This window comes from Stegastes partitus, unplaced genomic scaffold, assembly GCF_000690725.1.
Source record: "Stegastes partitus isolate 25-593 unplaced genomic scaffold, Stegastes_partitus-1.0.2 Scaffold829, whole genome shotgun sequence".
NCBI classification, from domain to species: domain Eukaryota; kingdom Metazoa; phylum Chordata; class Actinopteri; family Pomacentridae; genus Stegastes; species Stegastes partitus.
The window spans coordinates 73,014-93,546 of NW_007578560.1; the positions used below are offsets into that span (position 1 = coordinate 73,014).

General features: G+C 40.6%; 1 protein-coding gene across 1 annotated transcript in view; it reads left to right on the top strand.

Moving 5' to 3' along the window:
* The window catches only part of triob (trio Rho guanine nucleotide exchange factor b), a 108,529-nt gene that overhangs the window by 57,049 nt on the left and 30,947 nt on the right, over positions 1-20,533 (top strand). Inside the window, exons 14-28 of the mRNA XM_008292744.1 lie at positions 2,190-2,359; positions 2,703-2,877; positions 7,953-8,148; positions 9,324-9,490; positions 13,076-13,195; positions 14,253-14,351; positions 14,463-14,555; positions 14,885-15,034; positions 15,160-15,274; positions 15,383-15,498; positions 16,899-17,021; positions 17,367-17,561; positions 18,013-18,128; positions 19,441-19,507; positions 20,424-20,533. Of these exons, the coding sequence (XP_008290966.1) occupies positions 2,190-2,359; positions 2,703-2,877; positions 7,953-8,148; positions 9,324-9,490; positions 13,076-13,195; positions 14,253-14,351; positions 14,463-14,555; positions 14,885-15,034; positions 15,160-15,274; positions 15,383-15,498; positions 16,899-17,021; positions 17,367-17,561; positions 18,013-18,128; positions 19,441-19,507; positions 20,424-20,533 (2,012 nt within the window). The remainder of the gene's footprint in view (positions 1-2,189; positions 2,360-2,702; positions 2,878-7,952; positions 8,149-9,323; positions 9,491-13,075; positions 13,196-14,252; positions 14,352-14,462; positions 14,556-14,884; positions 15,035-15,159; positions 15,275-15,382; positions 15,499-16,898; positions 17,022-17,366; positions 17,562-18,012; positions 18,129-19,440; positions 19,508-20,423) is intronic.

Below are 20,533 nucleotides of genomic sequence, written 5' to 3' on the forward strand. Positions count from 1 at the left end.
TCATCACCAGTGATGATCCTCAACATAAAATTTGATGTGAACACAGAATGTAATGTTTTCCTCTTTGCTCCAGTTTGAGGTCCATGGAGAAATCATAACTACGCATCTACCAGTGATCACAAAAACATGTGCAACACAGGTCCTGCTGTTGATAATGTGGTGTCACGCAGCGTCCTGACTCATAATAGTTACTGCTTGCATGTGCTGCATGCATGTGACTATGACACACTTCTTGCACATGCACCATAAACACTCTGTGAACTTTTTTGATCACCTTTTGTGTTTAGGAATGCAAACAATGGAAAGTAAAAAGTTGTGTCATGTCTTTCTCCTCCACCAAAAACTGGATCGTTGTGGATTTTTGATGGTATCTGTCATATTCCAGCAACAAGGTTAAAAGTCAGGAAATCCCTTTATCGTGGTTACCTTTTTGATTATGTTTTAAAAAAAACAAAGAGAATGCTACTATAGGAGCAATTTTAGCTTTGTAGACAGCATGTGAAAGCTACTGCTGTATCACTGTGAAATAACCGTATAATTAGCTTGGAATCAGAGAGCACTTACCTCCACCAGGACCGTGTGATCCTTTAAATATTTTATTGATGATAAAAGGTATTTAGAAATGCTCAACCTAAAACGCTGTATCCAAGTCACTGCTCTGTGATGTTGATGTTAGCCACTATCTCTTTTGGAAAATTTAAGGTCATTGTCATGTCCACATGATTTCTTACACATCGCACACACACTGTTCACCACAATTCAAAGTGAAATTACACATCTGCTCCAAAAGTTATCAAGAATTTACCTGTAAGTCACTGCCTTCAGAGTTACAGAGACATTTCTGTGCGTAAATATGCATCATTCCTGAATATGTTCCTGCCAAAATCATTATGTTCCCCCCGTGCATGCATCAATGCTTCCCTTTGCCTCTGTAGTGCACTTGTGTTTTACATAAACTGAAGGCAGTCTGACTTCATCTGCCCTCCTCCTGACTTTGATAATGACAAGCATGCCTTTAATTTTTCTTATTATAGTTTACCTTGTTCCTTAGGGAGAGAAGAAAAAAATGTTATATGTTGTGAGAGTACTGTGTTAGTCACTGCTTCACTCCCTGAATTCATCTCAGTGTCATATTATTATGAAAGTCATACATTGCACATGTTTGGCTGTCTAAATTAACCTCTCCAGACTGACAACGCTGTGCTCTGCACGTGTTAACTCTACATCCTGTTTACATCGACTCACAGAGGCAATCGGAGCCACAGTGTTATTAATGAAGCCAGTCTTTAATGTCCATATGGACTAATCTCCTTCATCCCATCTGTCAGCTCACAGCGGTTGCAGTTCACCATGTGTATGCGTGCATGTGTATGTCAACCTTCATGTGTGAGCCTCTTTTGTATGTTTTCTTCTGTGTATGTATGTTTGTACAAGGGAATGTTTCCAGCTCTCCTGCCCATCACTTCTTCTAATTTAGTAGAAGCTATTGGATGCAGTCCAGCATGTTAAAAGGGAACCGCTTACTGTGGAAACGGAGCATGAATTGCATTGTAGGAGAGGGGATTCATCTGCACGGATTTTCATGAAGCTTTCCGATTAAAGAGACTGTCTAAGAAGAATTTCCATCCTAGCGTAATCTGAAATTCCCTCCCACAAACCTCTAAGGAAAGGCATTTGTATTTTAAAAGAAACTGAGTTGATTTAACATACATATTTCATTTGTTTTAGTGTCTATAGAGATTCCAGGTAATATGTACCATACTGTATGTTACAAAGTGAATGATGTCTATCGAAAGAAGATCCACTTTTGTGTGGGCAGTGTGGGTGTTAGACGAACAATGGGTGCCAGGGTCTCTCTCCTGCAGCCTGGATTGTGTGCCAGGGCCTCAGTACGGCGAGCCAATTCACCCAGATGGCTAATCTGTTACAAAGATGACCATTCACAAAACACCAGCTTTGAGCAGAACCGGTTGGAGTCGATTTCTGTCTCCTGTCTTCAGTCTATCCGTTTGGCAGCTTGTCTATTGACTCTTACATCTGTGTTTAGCTCACAGCGCTTTATGTATCTACCCCACCTGCTTCCAACATGTGTGTGCCGATTACCAACACAATGGTTTAGTAGCTTCTTGTTTGTTTCTCTTGTCTTTGAGGTGTACACCACACTTACCTCTTCTCTCCTTCACTTTTAGCTGTGGACATGGTTGGAGGAGCTTCAGAAGGAGCTGCTGGATGACGTGTACGCCGAGTCAGTAGAGGCCGTGCAGGACCTGATCAAGCGATTCGGCCAGCAGCAGCAAACCACCCTGCAGGCAACTGTCAACGTTATCAAGGAGGGAGAGGACCTCATACAGCAGCTCAGGTGACCATTAATATTACATGATTTTCCATATGGTTGCTATTCAGTAGGGCAAGCCGCATGCACGTACACCCTTGAATCTGTGATTACAGAGTGAACAATAATGAATTCCTGTAACACCCAGCATAACAATGAACATAATTAAGCAACAGAAAGCCCAAGAGCATGGTGATTTGACCTTTTTTTCTGTAATTAATGGATAGTCATGTGATAGTAAGATGAAAGATAAAGATCCAAGGAGAAGTATAAAAGGGATTTTTAGATATACGAAGTAAAGTGAGCAAATAACAGCAGAATTTGTCAGAGATGTATCTAAAAGCACTCTGGATGTCACCTCTGCTCACAGAGACTCAGCCATCTCGAGCAACAAGACTCCCCACAACAGCTCCATGGCCCACATCGAGAGCGTGCTGCAGCAGCTGGACGAGGCCCAGGGCCAGATGGAGGAGCTGTTCCAGGAAAGGAAGATCAAACTGGAGCTCTTCCTCCAGCTCCGGATCTTCGAGAGGGACGCAATTGACGTGAGTAGGCGGGAAATGGAGCCTTGGTGTGTGATGATTTATTTTTTGCTTTATCCTGCAATGTTCAAGGGAAAGAAAAAGTGAGAGTATGAAATAGAAAAGGGAAATTAGACTAGTGTATATGACATTTGATGGGAAAATCATTGGGACCAATGTGCACTAAAAAGTAGTCAGAGGTGGACCAGAATTTTTAAACATCCAGGCAGGAGGAAGGTGATGAAAGGAAGGAAATGGAATGACATAATTTATCATACTAACCAGCCTTGTTTTCTCTTATTGGTTGTTTTAAGTTCTTTAAATGTAAAAAGGTTCAATTACATGTGGCAGGGGGCTTGCTGGTATAAGCCTAAATGACTGTGACTGTGAGCTGATGGACCGTGACACTGTTAAAGGAAGATTCAGCACTGGAGCGAGGATTCCAACTGGTTCAAAGCTTGGCTGAATTCAGAGTGATACTCTCACATGTGCTACATTAAAAAAAAAAAAAAGCATTTAGTTCCACTTGATGCATCTCATTCCACTTTTGTTTCCCTGTCCCTTACCAGCAGTTCGCTATATTGTATCTGCTAATTCCTCAGGATCCAACTGTGAGAGTGAATGCTTTTCTCGGCTGGAGCTTAGATATGATGACTGCTCTTTTTAAATATGGATTTTTTTTTCATGTTTCTTGGGGAGTTTATCATGGCCATCAAATCAGATTTGTTGAGCCATAGCATGTTGAATTATGCGCAGCCACTTTGAAAACAAAAGCTTAGAGTAGAGATGCAGGGCTTATCTATGCATGAGGATAGTGTTTGTAAAAAAGACGGGTCGTGGACAGTAACAGTGGCAGACATGATGAACATCTATGTGGATAATCCCGTCACTAGTGTGGCTGTACAGATAGCAGGAGTGTTTGTCGCTTAGTTGGGTCACCCCTTTGGTCCAGACTGAAATGTCTTGACAGCTATTAGATGGATTTCAGTGAGGTTCACATTACTGGTTTCTCGTGATAAATCATGACCACAGCTGCATCATTCACTTGATTATTTATTTAAAACTGATTCCTACTGAAATAAATGAACTTAAAAATACATTGATTTGGCTCTGAAGTAGCCACCTCTCTCTGTCTGTAGTGAACTCTGTGCTCTGGAGCAATGTCTCAATGTGGCAACAGCATCTCTTTGGTTATGCGTCATAAGTAATAGCCAATTAATACAGAGTGATGCATGGACTCTCTTTTAATTGAACACGTGAACAACATAACGCATTTCACAAAAGTTTTGTGTCAGAGTTCATGTTAATTATTTCATGTTAATTTGAGAGATTTTCAATTTTTGCCTCAAATGTAGGCCACATCGCTTCCAAATATTGCTCTGCTTAATTATTAATAATCTGTATCATCTCTAAAAATAACATTTCACATGACCGCTATTTGTAGCAAAAGCACAGAGGATGAATCGTAATTATAGAAGACCAGATGATTATATAGTCAGTAATGCGTTTCTATGAATACCCAGAACATCGGTGTTGCGTTTTCTGTTTTTGTCAGCTGGACAAACGTGTATAAAATGTGAATTACTGTAAATTATTGCACACCCTGTGGAGGTTTGTGGTGTTTTACTCCACACCTATGAATGAATTAATCCCCACTGTGTGCTAATAGAAGCTCTGCGGTCGGTTTCAGGGCTGTTGTGTCTGTATTGTTGAGTCCAAAGAAGCAGATAAATCTCACATCAGCTCGGCGTGTCAGGTCAGGGAACGGTGGTGAATCTGCTAATTACCCCTGTCGAACACTGAAGTACGCCCACACGTACACACACAGACGCAGGATTAATATGACACAATGCTCGAGTATGAAGATAGGCGGAGGAGGCATTTTTTCCTTCCACTCCCTGAGCCCCCCCTTCCTCCTCCTGCTACGACACTCCCTCCTGGCTTTACTGTGCGTGAGGTGAGGGCACGAGGTTGAGGTGAGGCTCATCTCTCAGTGCTTTCTTCTCTGACGATAGGCTCTGCATCACTGCACACCAGCAAGAAAAACATAGGCAAAAAGGGGAGATTCATCTTCTCCATGAGTTAGTTTTATAGACCTGGTTGATGAAGGAAATGATCTTTTTACACACAGAGGGCATTTTACTCAACTGTAAGAGGAGAGGAGAGCAGAGTGCAAATGAGTGCTTGGTAAGTGTGTTAAACCTTGTTGACAAATTTGTAAAATTATCACCCTAGTTAGAAGAGAGTCTTGTATATGATTGTGCTATGAAATGGCTTGACAGGGTTACTCTGTTATAAATAAAGCCACGTCTATGCAGCGGCAGGGGAATTTCTGTAAATCCGAATTCCTACTGTACATGAAGCACGTACATGTTTTGATGTGGAGATAGGATGAAGTTCTTTATTGCAGAAGAGGTTTATCTTACTTTCTGTATATCCAGTGGGGAGGTATATGCAGACCTCCATGTATTGTGTTTCTGTAGGGTTTTAAATAACAAAACTAGTTGCTTTCTCTGCCATGTAGTCCTCCTCCAAGTCTGGTGCTATCAATCATAAGGTGAAAACGGAAAACTGAATGCTGACATTAACTTGAAATATTGTGGAGCTAAATATGCGGTCGTCCATGGAAGTGGTCCTTGTTGTACATTAAAATATAAGTAATGTTGGTAGCCGATTATTTCCAATATGCATTTTCATTTTCCTGGTTTTTGTGCTTCCAGAAAGTACTTTAGCCACTACAAAAATTATTTTCCACGTTTGCCACAGTAATCAGCTCCTGTATTTGGACCAGTTTTGGCAAATTACTTTGTGAATCCACATCAGCTGATACAGTGCATCGCTTTACGTGTTGAGTTACAGAAATACCTAGAAGACAATCTCTTGTTTTTAGAGATTTCCTTTTGTGGTTTCTTTCTTGTGTATTTGAAAGAAGTTTGAAGTTCACTGTTGTCGCACACACACACACACACACACACACACACACACACACACACACACACACATACATAAACCTTCTCTGTGCTGGCGCCAACGACAAAACCCCGCCACAAAACTTACTGCAGCTCAGTGACTCCCTGATAAGGAACAAGATTCTATTTTTCTTGTTGATTAATTTTGTCGAATAATCAATAAGATGTTTGATCAATAAAGTATCAGAAAATGGTAAAACAAAAATGTTAATTAGTGCTTCCCAAAGCCCAAGATGATGTCCTCAGTTGTCTTGTTTTGTCCACAACCCAAACATATTTAGTTTAATCTTATAGAGCAGTACAGAAACCTGAAAATAGTCAACATTTAAGAGCTGGAATTTAAAAAGTTTGTAAAAAAAAACGGACTATTCCTGGTGCTCCCTTAATATTGTGCATCCAAAAAATCTCTAATTATGCACTGCTATATGCTGAGGCTGCAATAAATGTTTTTTGCTAAAATGCATCCTTTTGAAAGTTTTATCATTGTATTATACGTGTCCATTATGAATCAAATATCTCTTGCACTCTTGTTTTATAACATACTTTGACAGGATCAGCTTTGGCCAGCGGAAGTGGCCAAGAGCAAATTAAACATGGCATCGGCTGTTGTAGTCTAGTAACGTATAATTACACTAATGGCAAGCACCATCTTCCTTTCAACACTTTTTGACATTGTGTGTGTCACTGTTTCTGTCTCACGCTGAACCTCACTGAGCTCTCCTGTCCCTCGGCTTATTTTGCCTCATTGTCGAATGTCTTCTGAGACACAAGATAGCAGTTTGTGATGCGATGAGGACAGCTGGCAAAGCATCTCATTTTCATTTTCATTCATGCTCACAGATTGAATTTTACCACTGTGAGGAGCTACTGCATGGCATATTTTTACGACTTACATTGACGTCCGTTTGTCAGGGCTGTGGTAACTCTAGTAACTAATTGATACATTCTTTCAATGCGTTTGTAAGGTTAGCGAACAGCTGAATGTGGAACAGACACTGGGGTCAGACCTTTGGAGAGGCTTCGATCCTGTCACCAAAGTAGAGCACGAATGTTGAAATCTGATCATTCGATTCTGTCTTCGTGGATCATGTTATGGCTACAGTGCCGTAAATGTCACTCCCAGTGGTATAAATCTGAGAGGATGTAATTCCACACCATACCTGATCCTGAAGATTCATTTCAGGATGATTATATTAAAATATGCTTACACACAAAGGAGAAGTTGTCATTAAAATTGAGTTTTGAATAACAGGGCTACTTCTCTCCTCATTTAAGATAAATAAAGACCACTATCTGACATTTCAGCTACTCCATATATACCTGAGCAAGAGGTGGATGTGTTCTGAAACAAAGTGTAGACTAGACTTCCTTGTAAAAAACAAATAAACAAAGAACTGACAGACAGAGCTGAATGGTGCCAGGATCAAGGTGCCCCTGGTATCATGATTCAGTGTGTGTGGGCTGTAAGAGACAAGCGCTGACATCTCGGTACATCTGCTCTGCCAGCCATGCATTACCACCGTAATATGTTCCGTTATTATACAAGTCAGTAAGGTGTTGGATTACAGCGGTTTAAACTGTCTGAGCTGGTATTCAGAAATGCTCTTAATCACAATGTTATATTGGATAATTAAACCGCTGTGCTTTTTTTTTTCTTCTGTGCTTTGAGTGTTTTCGCTGGTGAATATATTCTTTCTCAGGCATCACAATTCGTCTCTTAATACTTCCATCGTGAAACCTTGATGTCATGGGTTAATAATTCAGTCAAACTAGCTTTCCTTTTTTTTTTTTTTCACTGTCAAATAAAGTAAAATATTCATGCAAAGTAATTTCAAACTGGAATTCACTGCAGCTGTGGCTCAGGAGCAAATTGCTCCCGATGGTCAACGCAGCACCTTGAACAGTAGCTCAGCGCGAGTGTGTGTGAAAATGGATGAATTAGAGGCTAATTGTACTCCTATCTTGAAGTGCAAAAGAAATTCAGCCATTTATATTCACAGTTATTTCAATTTGTTTTTGTAATTATGTTCGTAGTTTCTCTCGGGTCATTTTTTATTTTTTTCTTCCTTTTTGCAAATGACTTTAAAACTGTCCCTGGCTCTTATTCTCTCTGCCTCGACCTCTCCTCAGATCATCTCAGACCTGGAGTCATGGAACGAGGAACTGTCCCAGCAGATGAGTGACTTTGATACAGAGGATCTAACGCTGGCTGAACAGAGGCTACAGCATCATGCAGACAAAGCGCTCACTATGAACAACCTCACCTTTGACGTCATCCATCAGGGACAAGAGCTGCTGCAGTATGTCACAGAGGTCCAGGCATCCGGTGAGTGAGGGAAAAGAAATTCAGTGAAATCTAACGTATTTACTGAAGGGGGGGGACCGACCTGGTGTCCGAGAGGCTGGGGTGCCACCACATGGGCTGAAATATCCTCTTATGGACCGATTGGACCTTCTTGTTCTATCAACACTGCAATAAAGGAAAAAAATCCCCCCAAAAAAATCGCTTTACGGGCTAATTAGACCAGTTACACATTCACATATGTGTTGCCATATGTTGAAAGTACACATTCGTTCTAACTTTACGAGCCGAGGCATGTGTGCTAATTGCAATAAATACGTGAGAATGAAAAAGTGGGCAAAGTCTCAAGACAAAACAACTCAAGTGTAATTAAAATAAGAGATGCAGAGAAACGAGATTGTTGGCCTGATGTGAGAAGCTCAGCGGTAACCTTAATGATATCATATGTTCAAGAACTACCTCTGCCTCGGGACAGTAATTATGTAACAGGGCTGGCTATGCAACTAGCATCTCAACTGGCAAACAGAGCTGCTATGGACTAAATGTGAGTCAAGTTTAGAGTTCATTACAGAAATTGTACAGATTTAGTCATCTCCCGCAAAATTGATTTTACTGCCTGCTTGGCTTTAATATAAACCCATTGTAAAGTGTTTTTACAATGCATCATATCTAACTATGTGTGCTGTTGTTCCATAGATGGAGGTAAATGTGACAAAAAGTACATGCATGAATAACATTTTTTTATACCTATGTGAGTGTGTGGATTCAGCAGGAGATTCAGCCAGAGGATTCATCAGAAACAATATTTGATCTTCGAGTGAATATTTTTGGAACATAAAAGTAATACTGGACTTTTGGGACCAGTGCCAACAACGATTTTTAGAGGGTAAAAATGACCAGTATTCATGTATCAGCTACTGACACTGCTTTACTCCAAACCACCAGCTGTTTACCTGTGATGCATTCTCTGCTGCATGTACTGCAGACAGTGCTGAGAGTTTTGTAAAGAATGGAGCTGGAGCACATTCTGCTGGACAAACTGTGTGGTGGCACCATTTCTAAATTACGTCGTTTTCTGCATTTCGTTCATATCAGTCAGGCTGTCAATAATTGAAAATAAACAGATAATAAGAAAAAGATTTTTATTGGTAACATACTATAAAGTTGTAATGTTTTGGTTTATTGTTGTTTTTTTGCAGGCGTGGAGCTGTTATGCGACAGAGATGTGGACATGGCCACGCGGGTTCAGGACCTGCTGGAGTTTCTCCATGAGAAGCAGCAGGAGCTGGATTTGGCAGCAGAGCAGCACAGGAGACACTTGGAGCAGTGTGTCCAATTAAGGCATCTACAGGCTGAAGTCAAACAGGTACGTACTTGAGTGAGGAAAGGACAAAAGAGGGTGAAACAAAAATACAGCATTAAAGCAGTGTTTGGAAGGTGTAGGCGGGAATTTGATCACACTTTAAAACCACGATAAAAAGGAGCTCAACTTTTTACTTTTGAAAGAGCAATCCCTGCATCATACTCACAAAATCTGACACCATATGCTGATGTTTTGATGTTATAGAAATATATATTTTTTTGTAGTGTTAATTAAAAATAGACCTCATACATGTGCCCAGATAAATGCTCACATGTGTTGCATTTCGGAACTAAACACATCTAGGGCTACCTCTCATGTTCTCCCCGCAAGACTGTGCTGAGATTGATGAGTCAAAAATGCCATTCTGGCGATTTGCTGCTACAGCATACCATGATGTTGTAGCCGAATGGGTTCGTGTGTGCAGAAGGTTCCAGTATGTTCTGTCTGTACATGACCATGGCTTCATGACTCATCCTGTGTCAACGATACCTCACTCCTCTTTTTTTCTCTCTCTGTGCACTTCACTCTGTCTTTTCCTTGGAGTCTCTCTTTATACCTTCAGCCAAAGTATGAAGAGAGACAGAGATACAGTCCACACCATAAGTATTTGGACGGTTACATGTTGTTTTCTTCAGGCTCTGTGGAGGCTTGTGTGGGAGATTTAGACTTTTTGGACTTTTGATTCAGGAGGTGTCAATATGAAGGGTAAAGAGATGACCATGCAAGTACAAAAGATAATAATGAGTCAGCAGTTGTGTATATGCCCTGCAGAGGATTCACCACAAGGCGCTATCTCCTTGTAAGCCTCAAAAACAGGCAAGCTAAATTGTAGTTTTCAAAAAAATAAATAAATAAAATAGAGAAAGTAACTGGTAGAGTTGTAGAACAAAGTTTTGTGGATTGATGAAACAAAAATGAACCTCTGTCAAAATGATGGAAAGAGGAAAGTGTGGCGAAAACAGGAACGGCCCATAACCCAAAGCATAGCACTTCATCATGGCTGCCAATGGGACCCGCACACTGGCATTTATTTTCGCTGCTGACGGAAGCAGCAAGATAAATGCGGAGGGACACGGGAGCGCTCTGTGTGTGCTCGTATTCAGCCAAATGCATCAAAAAGCGAACGGACGACCGTTTATCATTCAGCAGGACAACAACCCTAAACTTGAAGCCAAAGCAAGCAGAGAGAATTTCACAGTGAAGATGTGGAATATCCTTGACTGGCTGAGTCAATCACCTGATCTCAGTCTGACTCAGCTGCATTCCACTTAGTCTGAAGACCGGACTAAGGGCTAAGCTCAGGGTGGTTGCAGTGAAAGCCTAGAAAAACATTACAAGAGATAAATAGTCTGCTGATGATGAAGACTTCAGGCCATCATTGACTTCAAAGGATTTTCCACAAAATATTACATTTGATTTAGTTTGATTCCATGTATATCTGTGAAAAGATCTATATCTCTCCCAAACAGATTTTTCTATATTTACATAAAACTGAAACTGAAGCTGAGACTTGGTAGTTTCATGTTGTTGTTTTACGTCACACTGAATATACAGAAGTACATTCAAGTGTAATTGACCTAAAACTTTCGGTCTGGACTGTAAAAGGAAAATCTGAGCAAAAAACAAACAAGCAAACAACCGGGAAGCATAAATTCCTGCTTGATACGGAGAAAAAGACATAAAATTTCTTTGCTTTGCTTATTGTTGTGTCAGTGAAGAGCATGTCAACTAGCAGTCCCCTCCCTGTATTCATTCAGTAGTTGAACACAGTTACAACAAAGACAACTGTGTGGGGCCGTGTCGCCTGCTGATGTTTCAGAGCAAAACAAAAACAAACATAGCAGCAATTTTCACCACAAGGGCTCTTATATTATTATTATTATTATTATTACTATTGTTGTTGAATATTTACTGTTGTTGCTGATGTTGTGTTGATGTTGTGTTGTTTTTCTAGTATAACAATTTCCGTGAGGTTTGCACCGAAGGGATCAATAAAGTTTTATTCTATTCTATTCTATTCTATTCTATTCTATTCTATTCTATAGCAGCAGTGCAGCCAAATAACAACTGGCTTCATGCATCAGATTGCGATAGATTTAATCAAATATTGTACAAAAATTGTACAAATGTAGCAACAGAAATAAAACTGAAACCAAAAATAATCAAAATTAGACCTAAGGAGTACTGGGGCAAACATTTCAGAATGATAGTGATTGAACAGGTTTGACCGTATGATGTGATTGTGTTATTTTTTCTCCACTGTCTGTGTAGCGGCCTTCACAAGCAGAGGATGTTATGTGTGCAGATGTACACAAAAACATAAACTGCTTCTTTGCCTAGAAGCTACAAAATCTGAATTGCTTGACCTTCAGCTCGCTTTATAATGTACATTTTACACTCTCCACTCTGAATCTTGTGAATGCAACTGCACCCTGTTAAACTAAAGTTGGGCACAACCATAATCTGGTAATTGTAGCCTGTGTATTTATGCTCCTGATTTACGTATAAATATTGCAGCCTTTCAAGTCCCGGCCAGACGTTACCACTGCACTAAATTGGCTATTGTTAGTGGGTTTTCTGTTTGTTTTTGCCTGTCCCGAACTCGGAGATGGTTATTTATTAGAACTGCTTTCTTTATGTAATTATGACACAGCTTATGAAAAGGAAATCAGGCTATAACAAGGGTTCTGGCAAAGATAAAAGCAGTGTAATTACAGTAATTTGGTGTCAGTTGTAGTTATACGATACAATTTTGAAATGTGAGCCATAGTGGTATGTCGCTCTGGAAGAAGCAATCCCATAGTATGCATATTATTGCTCGGATCACTGCTGTTTGTTTACACAAGTTTTTATCTGTTCACGCAATACAGTCACGTCACGTGTGCATGAAGCTCGTCTGGAATAAATTTGCAATAAAACATGCATGCCTGTCTCGCCGCAGGACGTTGCGAGTGCGACGGAAACATCGGCCCTCTTGAAGTTTAAGCTCAATAAATAGGAGTCAGTGTTGCGTTGCATCATCACTTTTATAGCCAAAGCATCAGTTGCAGTTCTGCCCTTCACCCACACAGCAGGTGTGCTTGCTGAGTCATGGAGAGAGGGAGGGAGGTGTCTTTGTCAGACTACCCTTTGGCTAGAAGTAGGCCAGCAGAAGTATGAGCAAATGCGATGTTGTGTGTATCTGGTGTGTGTGTGTGAGGAGGGAAGTGTGTTACAGTGGATGAGGAGATGAGGTGCAGAGAGGAGAAAGAGGCAAAGTTGAGGGTAGAGTCAGGAGGCTGGGAAAGTGAGATTTGATGAGAGATACGGGATTGAAATGGGAGCACCGAGGATGTACGGGAAAGAGTTGGCATCACGGTTAGAGAAGCAGTAAAGAAAATTGATGGGAAAAAAATGATGAGCAGCTGAAAGAGAAGAAAACTCTGGGGAACAGCTTCCACTGTTTTGCAAATGACTGGTCCGTTTTTGGTTTTATGTCTTTCAGGGGGGCTCCATAATGTCAGTAAAATGAATAGCAATCTTTAAAAACAACAACAAGAACAACAAAAAACACAGAATAATAAAGATTCTGAACTTTTCTTCATGTAGGTGCTGGGTTGGATCCGTAATGGCGAGTCCATGCTGAACGCTGGTCTGATCACAGCCAGTTCATTACAAGAAGCCGAACAGCTGCAAAAGGAGCACGAACAGTTTCAACATGCAATAGAGGTAAAGCTTTTTCTGCGTTTTGTTTTGCCCTCCTACACTAGAGTAAACCAGAGCAGTATGTTCACGACCACGTTTGCTTTGCATGTTTCTTTCCTCACACGTGCCCTAATCCCATCTATTAATCTTCCATTCTTCCAATTCCCTCTCCACTCACTTCTGCTTTTCTATTGCTTTGTTGCCCTTCATCCATCAACCTTTTGCCTTTCTAAAACTCTTTTCAGGTACATGTCTGTCTCCACCTCCTCTCCTTCTCGTCGCAAGTCACACATGAAATGGAATTATGAATAACTAATATCTCAACCTCTCTCTCTTCTCTCACTGCTTACCTTTTTTTTCTGTATTTCCTGCTTCTCTTTATCACTGATTATGCAGGGTGCATTTCTTTGAACTCTTATCGAGCCTGGCTCATTTTAATGCAGGCCTGCACCTGACCTACTTCTACCGAGCTCACATACGCACAAAGATTCACACTCTGGAGAAAGCTGTGTTTATGATTATTGCTTACTTGAGGCTGGAATTTGAACACAGATGCCGTAACTGTCGTCGCTGACACCCACAATGGGTCCTGCGGGGCGAGAAAAGAGAAAGTGATATTGGAATGTCCTCCTTGACTGTACCCAGCAGGTGCTGCAGACATTACAAATTATATGCCACACTAACATTATTAAAGGTGGGAGGAAATCCTTCATTTTTCTCTTATCTCCTTCTTTTCTCCTCCCCTCCAGTGCTCTGAGTCCAACAAGGAGCAAAAGCCTTTCTCTCAGGCTAACTGCTCTGACACAAATCACCAGATACTGTCTCTTTCTTTACCCCTATCTTGTTTCCTCTCCAGAATGCTCACTTTAGGACAATCTTTATGACACAGCTGTAATCAGACACTGCTTTTATTTATTTAGCCTTTACTCTGTTGCTCCCCAGTCCTCACGTCTACACCAAACTGCCCTGCGGGGCCAGCATGGAGCGGAGACTGTATTTTCGAAGCAATCATTTTGATGTAGAGTTTCATATAGTTGTTGAAATTCATTATTTTTTCATCTCACATTTGTCCTCCATGCAGAAAACCCATCAGAGTGCGCTGCAGGTACAGCAGAAAGCTGAGGCCCTGCTGCAGGCCAACCACTATGACATGGATATGATCCGAGACTGTGCAGAAAAGGTATTGTTCACTCACAGTTTTACTTGTCTCTAAGGGGAAATTTAGAAAATCAATGTAGGCAGGGCAGTAGCGTTATAAGTGGAAAACTGATTTGTTTTGTCTGGCTGGAAGGTGGCAGATCACTGGCAGCAGCTGATGCTGAAGATGGAGGACAGGCTGAAGCTGGTTAATGCTTCTGTGGCCTTCTACAAGACCTCTGAACAGGTACTTCCATCTGCATTTACGTGCATGTATGTGTGGAAGTTGGTGCTACCAACTCAAACTGGTGCTGAAGTGTGTCACATATGATCTCGAACCAGAGTGAGTTTCAGTAAAAACAACAACAACAAAAAAAAAATAGATTATAAAAATGACACTTTCCCTTTTCAGTGTCAGTAGTCCTGGAAAGCCTTTGTCTGCAGGATCAGATTGTGATTAGACGGTTCCTCTTAGGGATTAACAGACCCAGGGTGCATTAAAGTCAGGACCAGAGGATGATTACTGCTTCATTGCAGAACCGTTTCATAAACTGCACTGTGTGATTTCTGTCTCAGGTGTGCAGCGTGTTAGAAAGCCTGGAGCAGGAGTATAAGAGAGAAGAAGACTGGTGTGGTGGAGCTGATAAACTGGGCCCCAACAGCGAGTCGGACCATGTCACTCCTATGATCAGCAAGCATCTGGAGCAGAAAGAGGCATTCCTCAAGGTGAGAAAGATAAAGCTGTTTCAGAATGTCAAACCATTTTTTTTGTGATTTCTAAACTATATTTCAGTGATGCATACGAAGGATATGACTCTGTTGAGACGTGTCTTCTTTCTACACACTTACAGGCCTGTACGTTAGCCAGACGTAACGCTGATGTTTTCTTGAAGTACCTGCACAGAAACAGTGTCAACATGCCGGGCATGTTGTCCCACGTCAAAGCTCCAGAGACTCAGGTTAAGAGTAAGTAAACAACTCAATAACACCCAAAGTTTCTGTGTCACACAAAGATATTTACAAGGTGACATGCAGTAATTCTGAATAAACAAAGTGCTCGTGTTGTTTCATCAGATATCTTGAATGAGTTGCTGCAGAGAGAGAACAGAGTGCTCCACTTCTGGACCATGAGGAAGCGGAGGCTGGACCAGTGCCAGCAATATGTAGTGTTTGAACGCAGTGCCAAACAGGTGCGTGCTTGTGTCTATACGTTTATGTGTGCACAATCTGATCGTAAGGCTCAGTGGGTCGGTACATCGTGGTGTTCAATTCACTACACACAAATAAAGTAGAATTAACCTTCCTCATTGATATATGATTGATTTTCTCTGCATCAACATGTTGACTTTGCTCAGCAAGCAGTCAGCTGCAACACCCATCTTGTTTTGTCTTTTCTTTTTGAAAGAAAACATGCAGTCAGTGTTTCTTTGTAATGATACATTCGAAATACGTTGGAAGTGATGTAACCAGGCAGAAATGACAGTCTTAAAGATGGCTATCATTATGTGGCCCAGTAAATTTAAAGACTGCGCTCACTACAAAGCATTTCCAAAAATACGACTCCAACCACTCATTTTCCCCCCTCAGGCAGTGCTGAACATGTTAGCCTCTGGGACTTCGATTGCAAAACTTTGCAATCTTCTTTTGGAAGAATAAGCGATCAGTGCTAGGATGACAGGTCAAGCCACTCTCGACATTTCTCCATCAGATCAGTTATTGTTTCAACATTCATGGATCTGCAAGAGGAGTTTGGATAGTACAGTTTACAGCAGCAGCCAGGATGTCTTCATGCTCCACAGACTGTGCTGACATTTGAAGTGCTTTATTTAAACATGAGTGATGGAAAGTCTTTATTTTCAAAAAGCCAAAGCGAGGGAGAATCTGTGGCACTTAAGCTCTTAACTCTGTTTTTGTGTACCAGAGTACCTAAGGCTGTTTTAATACAAGACACTTGGCTCCCTCTTGTGGTGTGTGGACAGCATAACGCACACACGGAGCTGTTTGCTTTGCCAATAAAATCAGATGACATCATACATGTTTCTAGGACATGGCTATTCTAGGGCTATCCAGGTTTTATCCCCAGGGCTAAAATGCTTTTTGGTGTCACAGTTTGCCTGGACCAGTTCTGCCACTGTTTGTCAGGAACAGTTTCAAAGTACAGAAACTATAGAAAGAATGCAAACTAAGGAGAGAGTTTCAAAATAAATTCTTTAAATGTATGAATAAGTTATATATTTAATATTTAACTGGTAACCAATTGCATCTACATATTTACCATATGACTTGTCTTAAAAAATCCTATGTAGTGCTGTTGTTTTGAAAATTATAAAGACGTCAACTTTCCTAAATCCTGAATTCTAAAGCAATCCTTTGGGCAAACATAAACCCCAATCTGTAGAAATGTAAGCAAGATAATGAAAGTAAAGGGAGTAGATGGGTGTGACATTAATTATAACCTTGGCCTTAATGTTATTGTACTTCCGAAAGTTTTAAGTCAACTAGCTGGATGGTTCATAGAGACTGTGTCACATTGTGCAACTGAAATCCCTGCCGTGTCCATGCTCTCACTTGTGATTGGTTGTTTCCTCAGGCCCTGGAGTGGATCCACGACACTGGGGAGTTTTACCTGTCCACACACACATCCACTGGGTCTAGCATTCACCACACACAGGAGCTGCTGAAGGAGCACGAAGACTTCCAGATCACAGCAAAGGTATGCGTGCTTATGTCCGTTTACTTATCTGCAAAGGTGGAAATAGAGGTGGAGGGATGGAACGAGTTTGTGTTTTCCACTCTGCTTGACACGTTGTGTGTTTGTTTGCGCAGTTGTGCACTCTGCTGTGAGGCCCATTCCCAGGGTGGTGTATTGTCCAGTTGCCTCTTTGCTGTGTCACTGTTATTGTGTTAGAGAACAAGCTATTGTGTCCATCAAGCAACACTGATTCCTAACTCTCTCTCTCTCTCTCTCTCTCTCTCTCTCTATCATCTACCTTTCCTCTGCTGCCATCTCTCTCTCTTTCTATCTGTGTCCCCTCCCTAAATGTCTCTCTATTGACAGCAAACCAAAGAGCGGGTAAAGCTGTTGATCCAGCTGGCGGATGGGTTTTGTGACAAGGGCCACGCCCATGCCCTGGAGATAAAGAAATGGGTGTCCTCGGTGGACAAGCGCTACAGGGACTTCTCTCTCCGCATGGACAAATACCGAACCTGCCTGGAAACGGCGCTCGGCATTTCTTCTGACTCAAACAAGGCTGTGAGTGCTTGCCATTAATAATGTCAGATCTGGTCTTTCAAACACCTTTTGATGGGCTAACTGCGTTTTTATGTCATATGAGGAGTCCTTGGGTTTATGCTGTGTGTTTAGACTGTAGAGCGACTAATGTACATACATACATGTGACACAGGTTATAAAATTACAGATATAACTATATACTCTGGCATCCAGCCTTTCCAAAATCATGTAGTGCTTCATGTAATTAATGTAATAATATGACCTACTACTGGATTTACTTAATTTATTAGTTTAAGTGTAGACCTCAGACCTACCTTCTGTCACTGCATGTTTGTTTTTTAACTCCATCTCCCAACACTTCAATTTCATAAACTGCTACTAAGAGTAAGCAAATCCATCGAACACTGGTGTGTTGACGACTGAATGACCACTGAATACACCACACAATAGCCACTGTCTCCTGTGTTTTCAGAGTAAAGAGCTACAACTGGACATCATCCCAGCCAGTGCTCCGGGGTCAGAGGTCAAGTTGAGGGATGCTGCCCATGAGCTCAACGAGGAGAAGAGGAAATCAGCGCGAAGAAAAGAGTAAGAGACTTTTTTTCCTGATCACACCTGACTTTCGTGATCCCATGCATGTTTCCTCCGCAGGCCTGGATGAGTCATTCAGTCCTTCCTGGCCAATGTATGAAAAACATATTATTTTTCAGTCAGATTAGCATTTTAAAGCTTGAGCCAAGCTTTCATTTCATATTGTTAGGATTGTGTGGAGTTTAACGTCAGATTACCAAGACAACAAAAGGGCATGACTGTGAACGCTAAAATCTTCAAATCCAATCAAGTGTGTAAACAAATGGTGATGGAGTTTATGGCGCATGACGAATTCAAATGCTAATTTGCCTTACGAGCACTTATCACAAAATGCTCAATGTTCCTGATGCCGCATAAAAGTGGCTCTTATTGGTTTATGGGGGAAATTCATACAGTATGGAGCCAATGAGCAGCCGGTAAACTGCAGTACATATGTTCATAACCAATAAGTCAACCATATGGCAGTTGTAATGCATTCTCCCTCTGCAGCACTGCTGTATTTCTCTTAACCTGTGTCTTGAAGACATGTTATGTAGAGTAGATGCTTGGGTATAAGGCAATAACTGTTTGTTTGTTTTTTTTGTGGCTTAATGTCAAAATGTGAAGGCTGCACATTCAATTTTGAACTGTTAACTTATAATTTGTCTGCTACGTGAATCAGCTTGATTAATCCAGTACATGCTGACATTAAAAAGTTATTGTGCAAAAATAATAAGAATTGGTTACTTGTAAGTACATTTAACCAGAAATAGCTGATTTTAAAGACCCCTTCTGGAAAAAGCAAGCTTCCTAACTTGTTGCTTTGAGTGTATGACTTCCGTATCATTATTCTTCTTCGAACATGTATGCCTGATTTATTGAAATGCTTCAACCTGTGATTGTGTAGTATAGTTTTACAGTGTTTGAGCAGAGTTGTAGGTAAGCTGGTAAGCTCAAGCTGCAGTGAGCGGTTGAGGACTTCATAAATCTGCACATTGTAAAGGAAGCAAGCAAAAAATCTAAATGTGTTTTATACAAAGAGACACATTGTTAGTGGTTTAATCAGTGACTGAAGAGTTACTTCAAGGTTTGTTCTTCAACAGCCTTGTAATCACACCATTCTGTGTTTGTGTATAACACTTACCACAGTAGTCACAAACAATAGAAATGGGACAGTGAGTAGAATCTTTTCAATTCTTGTTGGCTTAGTTTTGCAGAGTTCAGTTTCATCTGAGGAGTCTTTTTTGTTTCCTTCTACTACAGTTTTCTTTTATTCAGCTACAGACCCGTATCATGTTTAGCAGTGTCTCCTCTTCTCATTTCTTTGCAGATTTATAATGGCTGAGCTGATTCAGACAGAGAAAGCCTACGTCAGAGACCTACGAGAGTGTATGGATGTAAGCATTGTGGAAGTCACACACATAGAAACTTTTATTTAAAAATGTTTTGCACAAAGTCTTCATCCTTCATCCTGAACCTGTGGACCCGTAAGTCTGCCAAGAGGTTTAAAAGGCATGTTTTCTTTTTTAAAAAATGCAAAAATTGCACCATTTATCAGAGCCAAAAACTATAAAAACAGAATGAATCATCAGCCTTTCAACTCTACGATGGTCCTTGAACTACTCGTGTGTGAGTTTATCAGGAAGTCCTATCAGGAAGATTTTTCAGATCTAAAATGTGAAAATCTTAATATTTTATCAAAATCCTTTTATTCTTTTCACATGTCTAATTTCAAAAATGGTCAAAAAGAATTAATTTGTTATAGTCAGACTCTGTCAAAAAATAATAAATAAATAAAAAAGCAAATATGCTCCTCAGTGCAACCATGAAGCTATTAGTGACTCACCTGTGATTAGCAGTAATGGCACAAAAAATCTGAAACTTTTTGACTGAACTGGGCTGAGCTGTAGCTTGTGTTTACACAGAGTGATTGGAGTGTGAAAAAAAATTAAAATGTGTAAGTAATAAATACCTATAGCCTGTAGAGCCACCATTTTTTAAAAAATAAATTTGACCTTTGTTTTGTTCTTTTTATGATTTCTGGTATTATAAGTGTGCCATTTCACACAGAAGACATGCTGTTTCCATACACTTGCAGGCCTTTATATTGCAGTTAAAAATGAGCCCACGGTGAGAAAAAACTGACAGGAGGAAAAAAAAAACCACAAAGCACTTGAGATTCAGAGGGGTTGGTTACATTTAAATTTTCTTGTTTGTTATACTTTTTCTCTGCTCCTTTTTGTTGCGATATTATAGGGATATGTCTAGATACTTTTTTTTTTTTATCATGCTCTGGTGTGTTTGTTAATGCAGACCTACCTGTGGGAAATGACCAGCGGTGTGGAGGAGATTCCTCCTGGTATTGTCAACAAAGAACACATCATCTTTGGCAACATGCAGGACCTCTATGAGTTTCATCACAA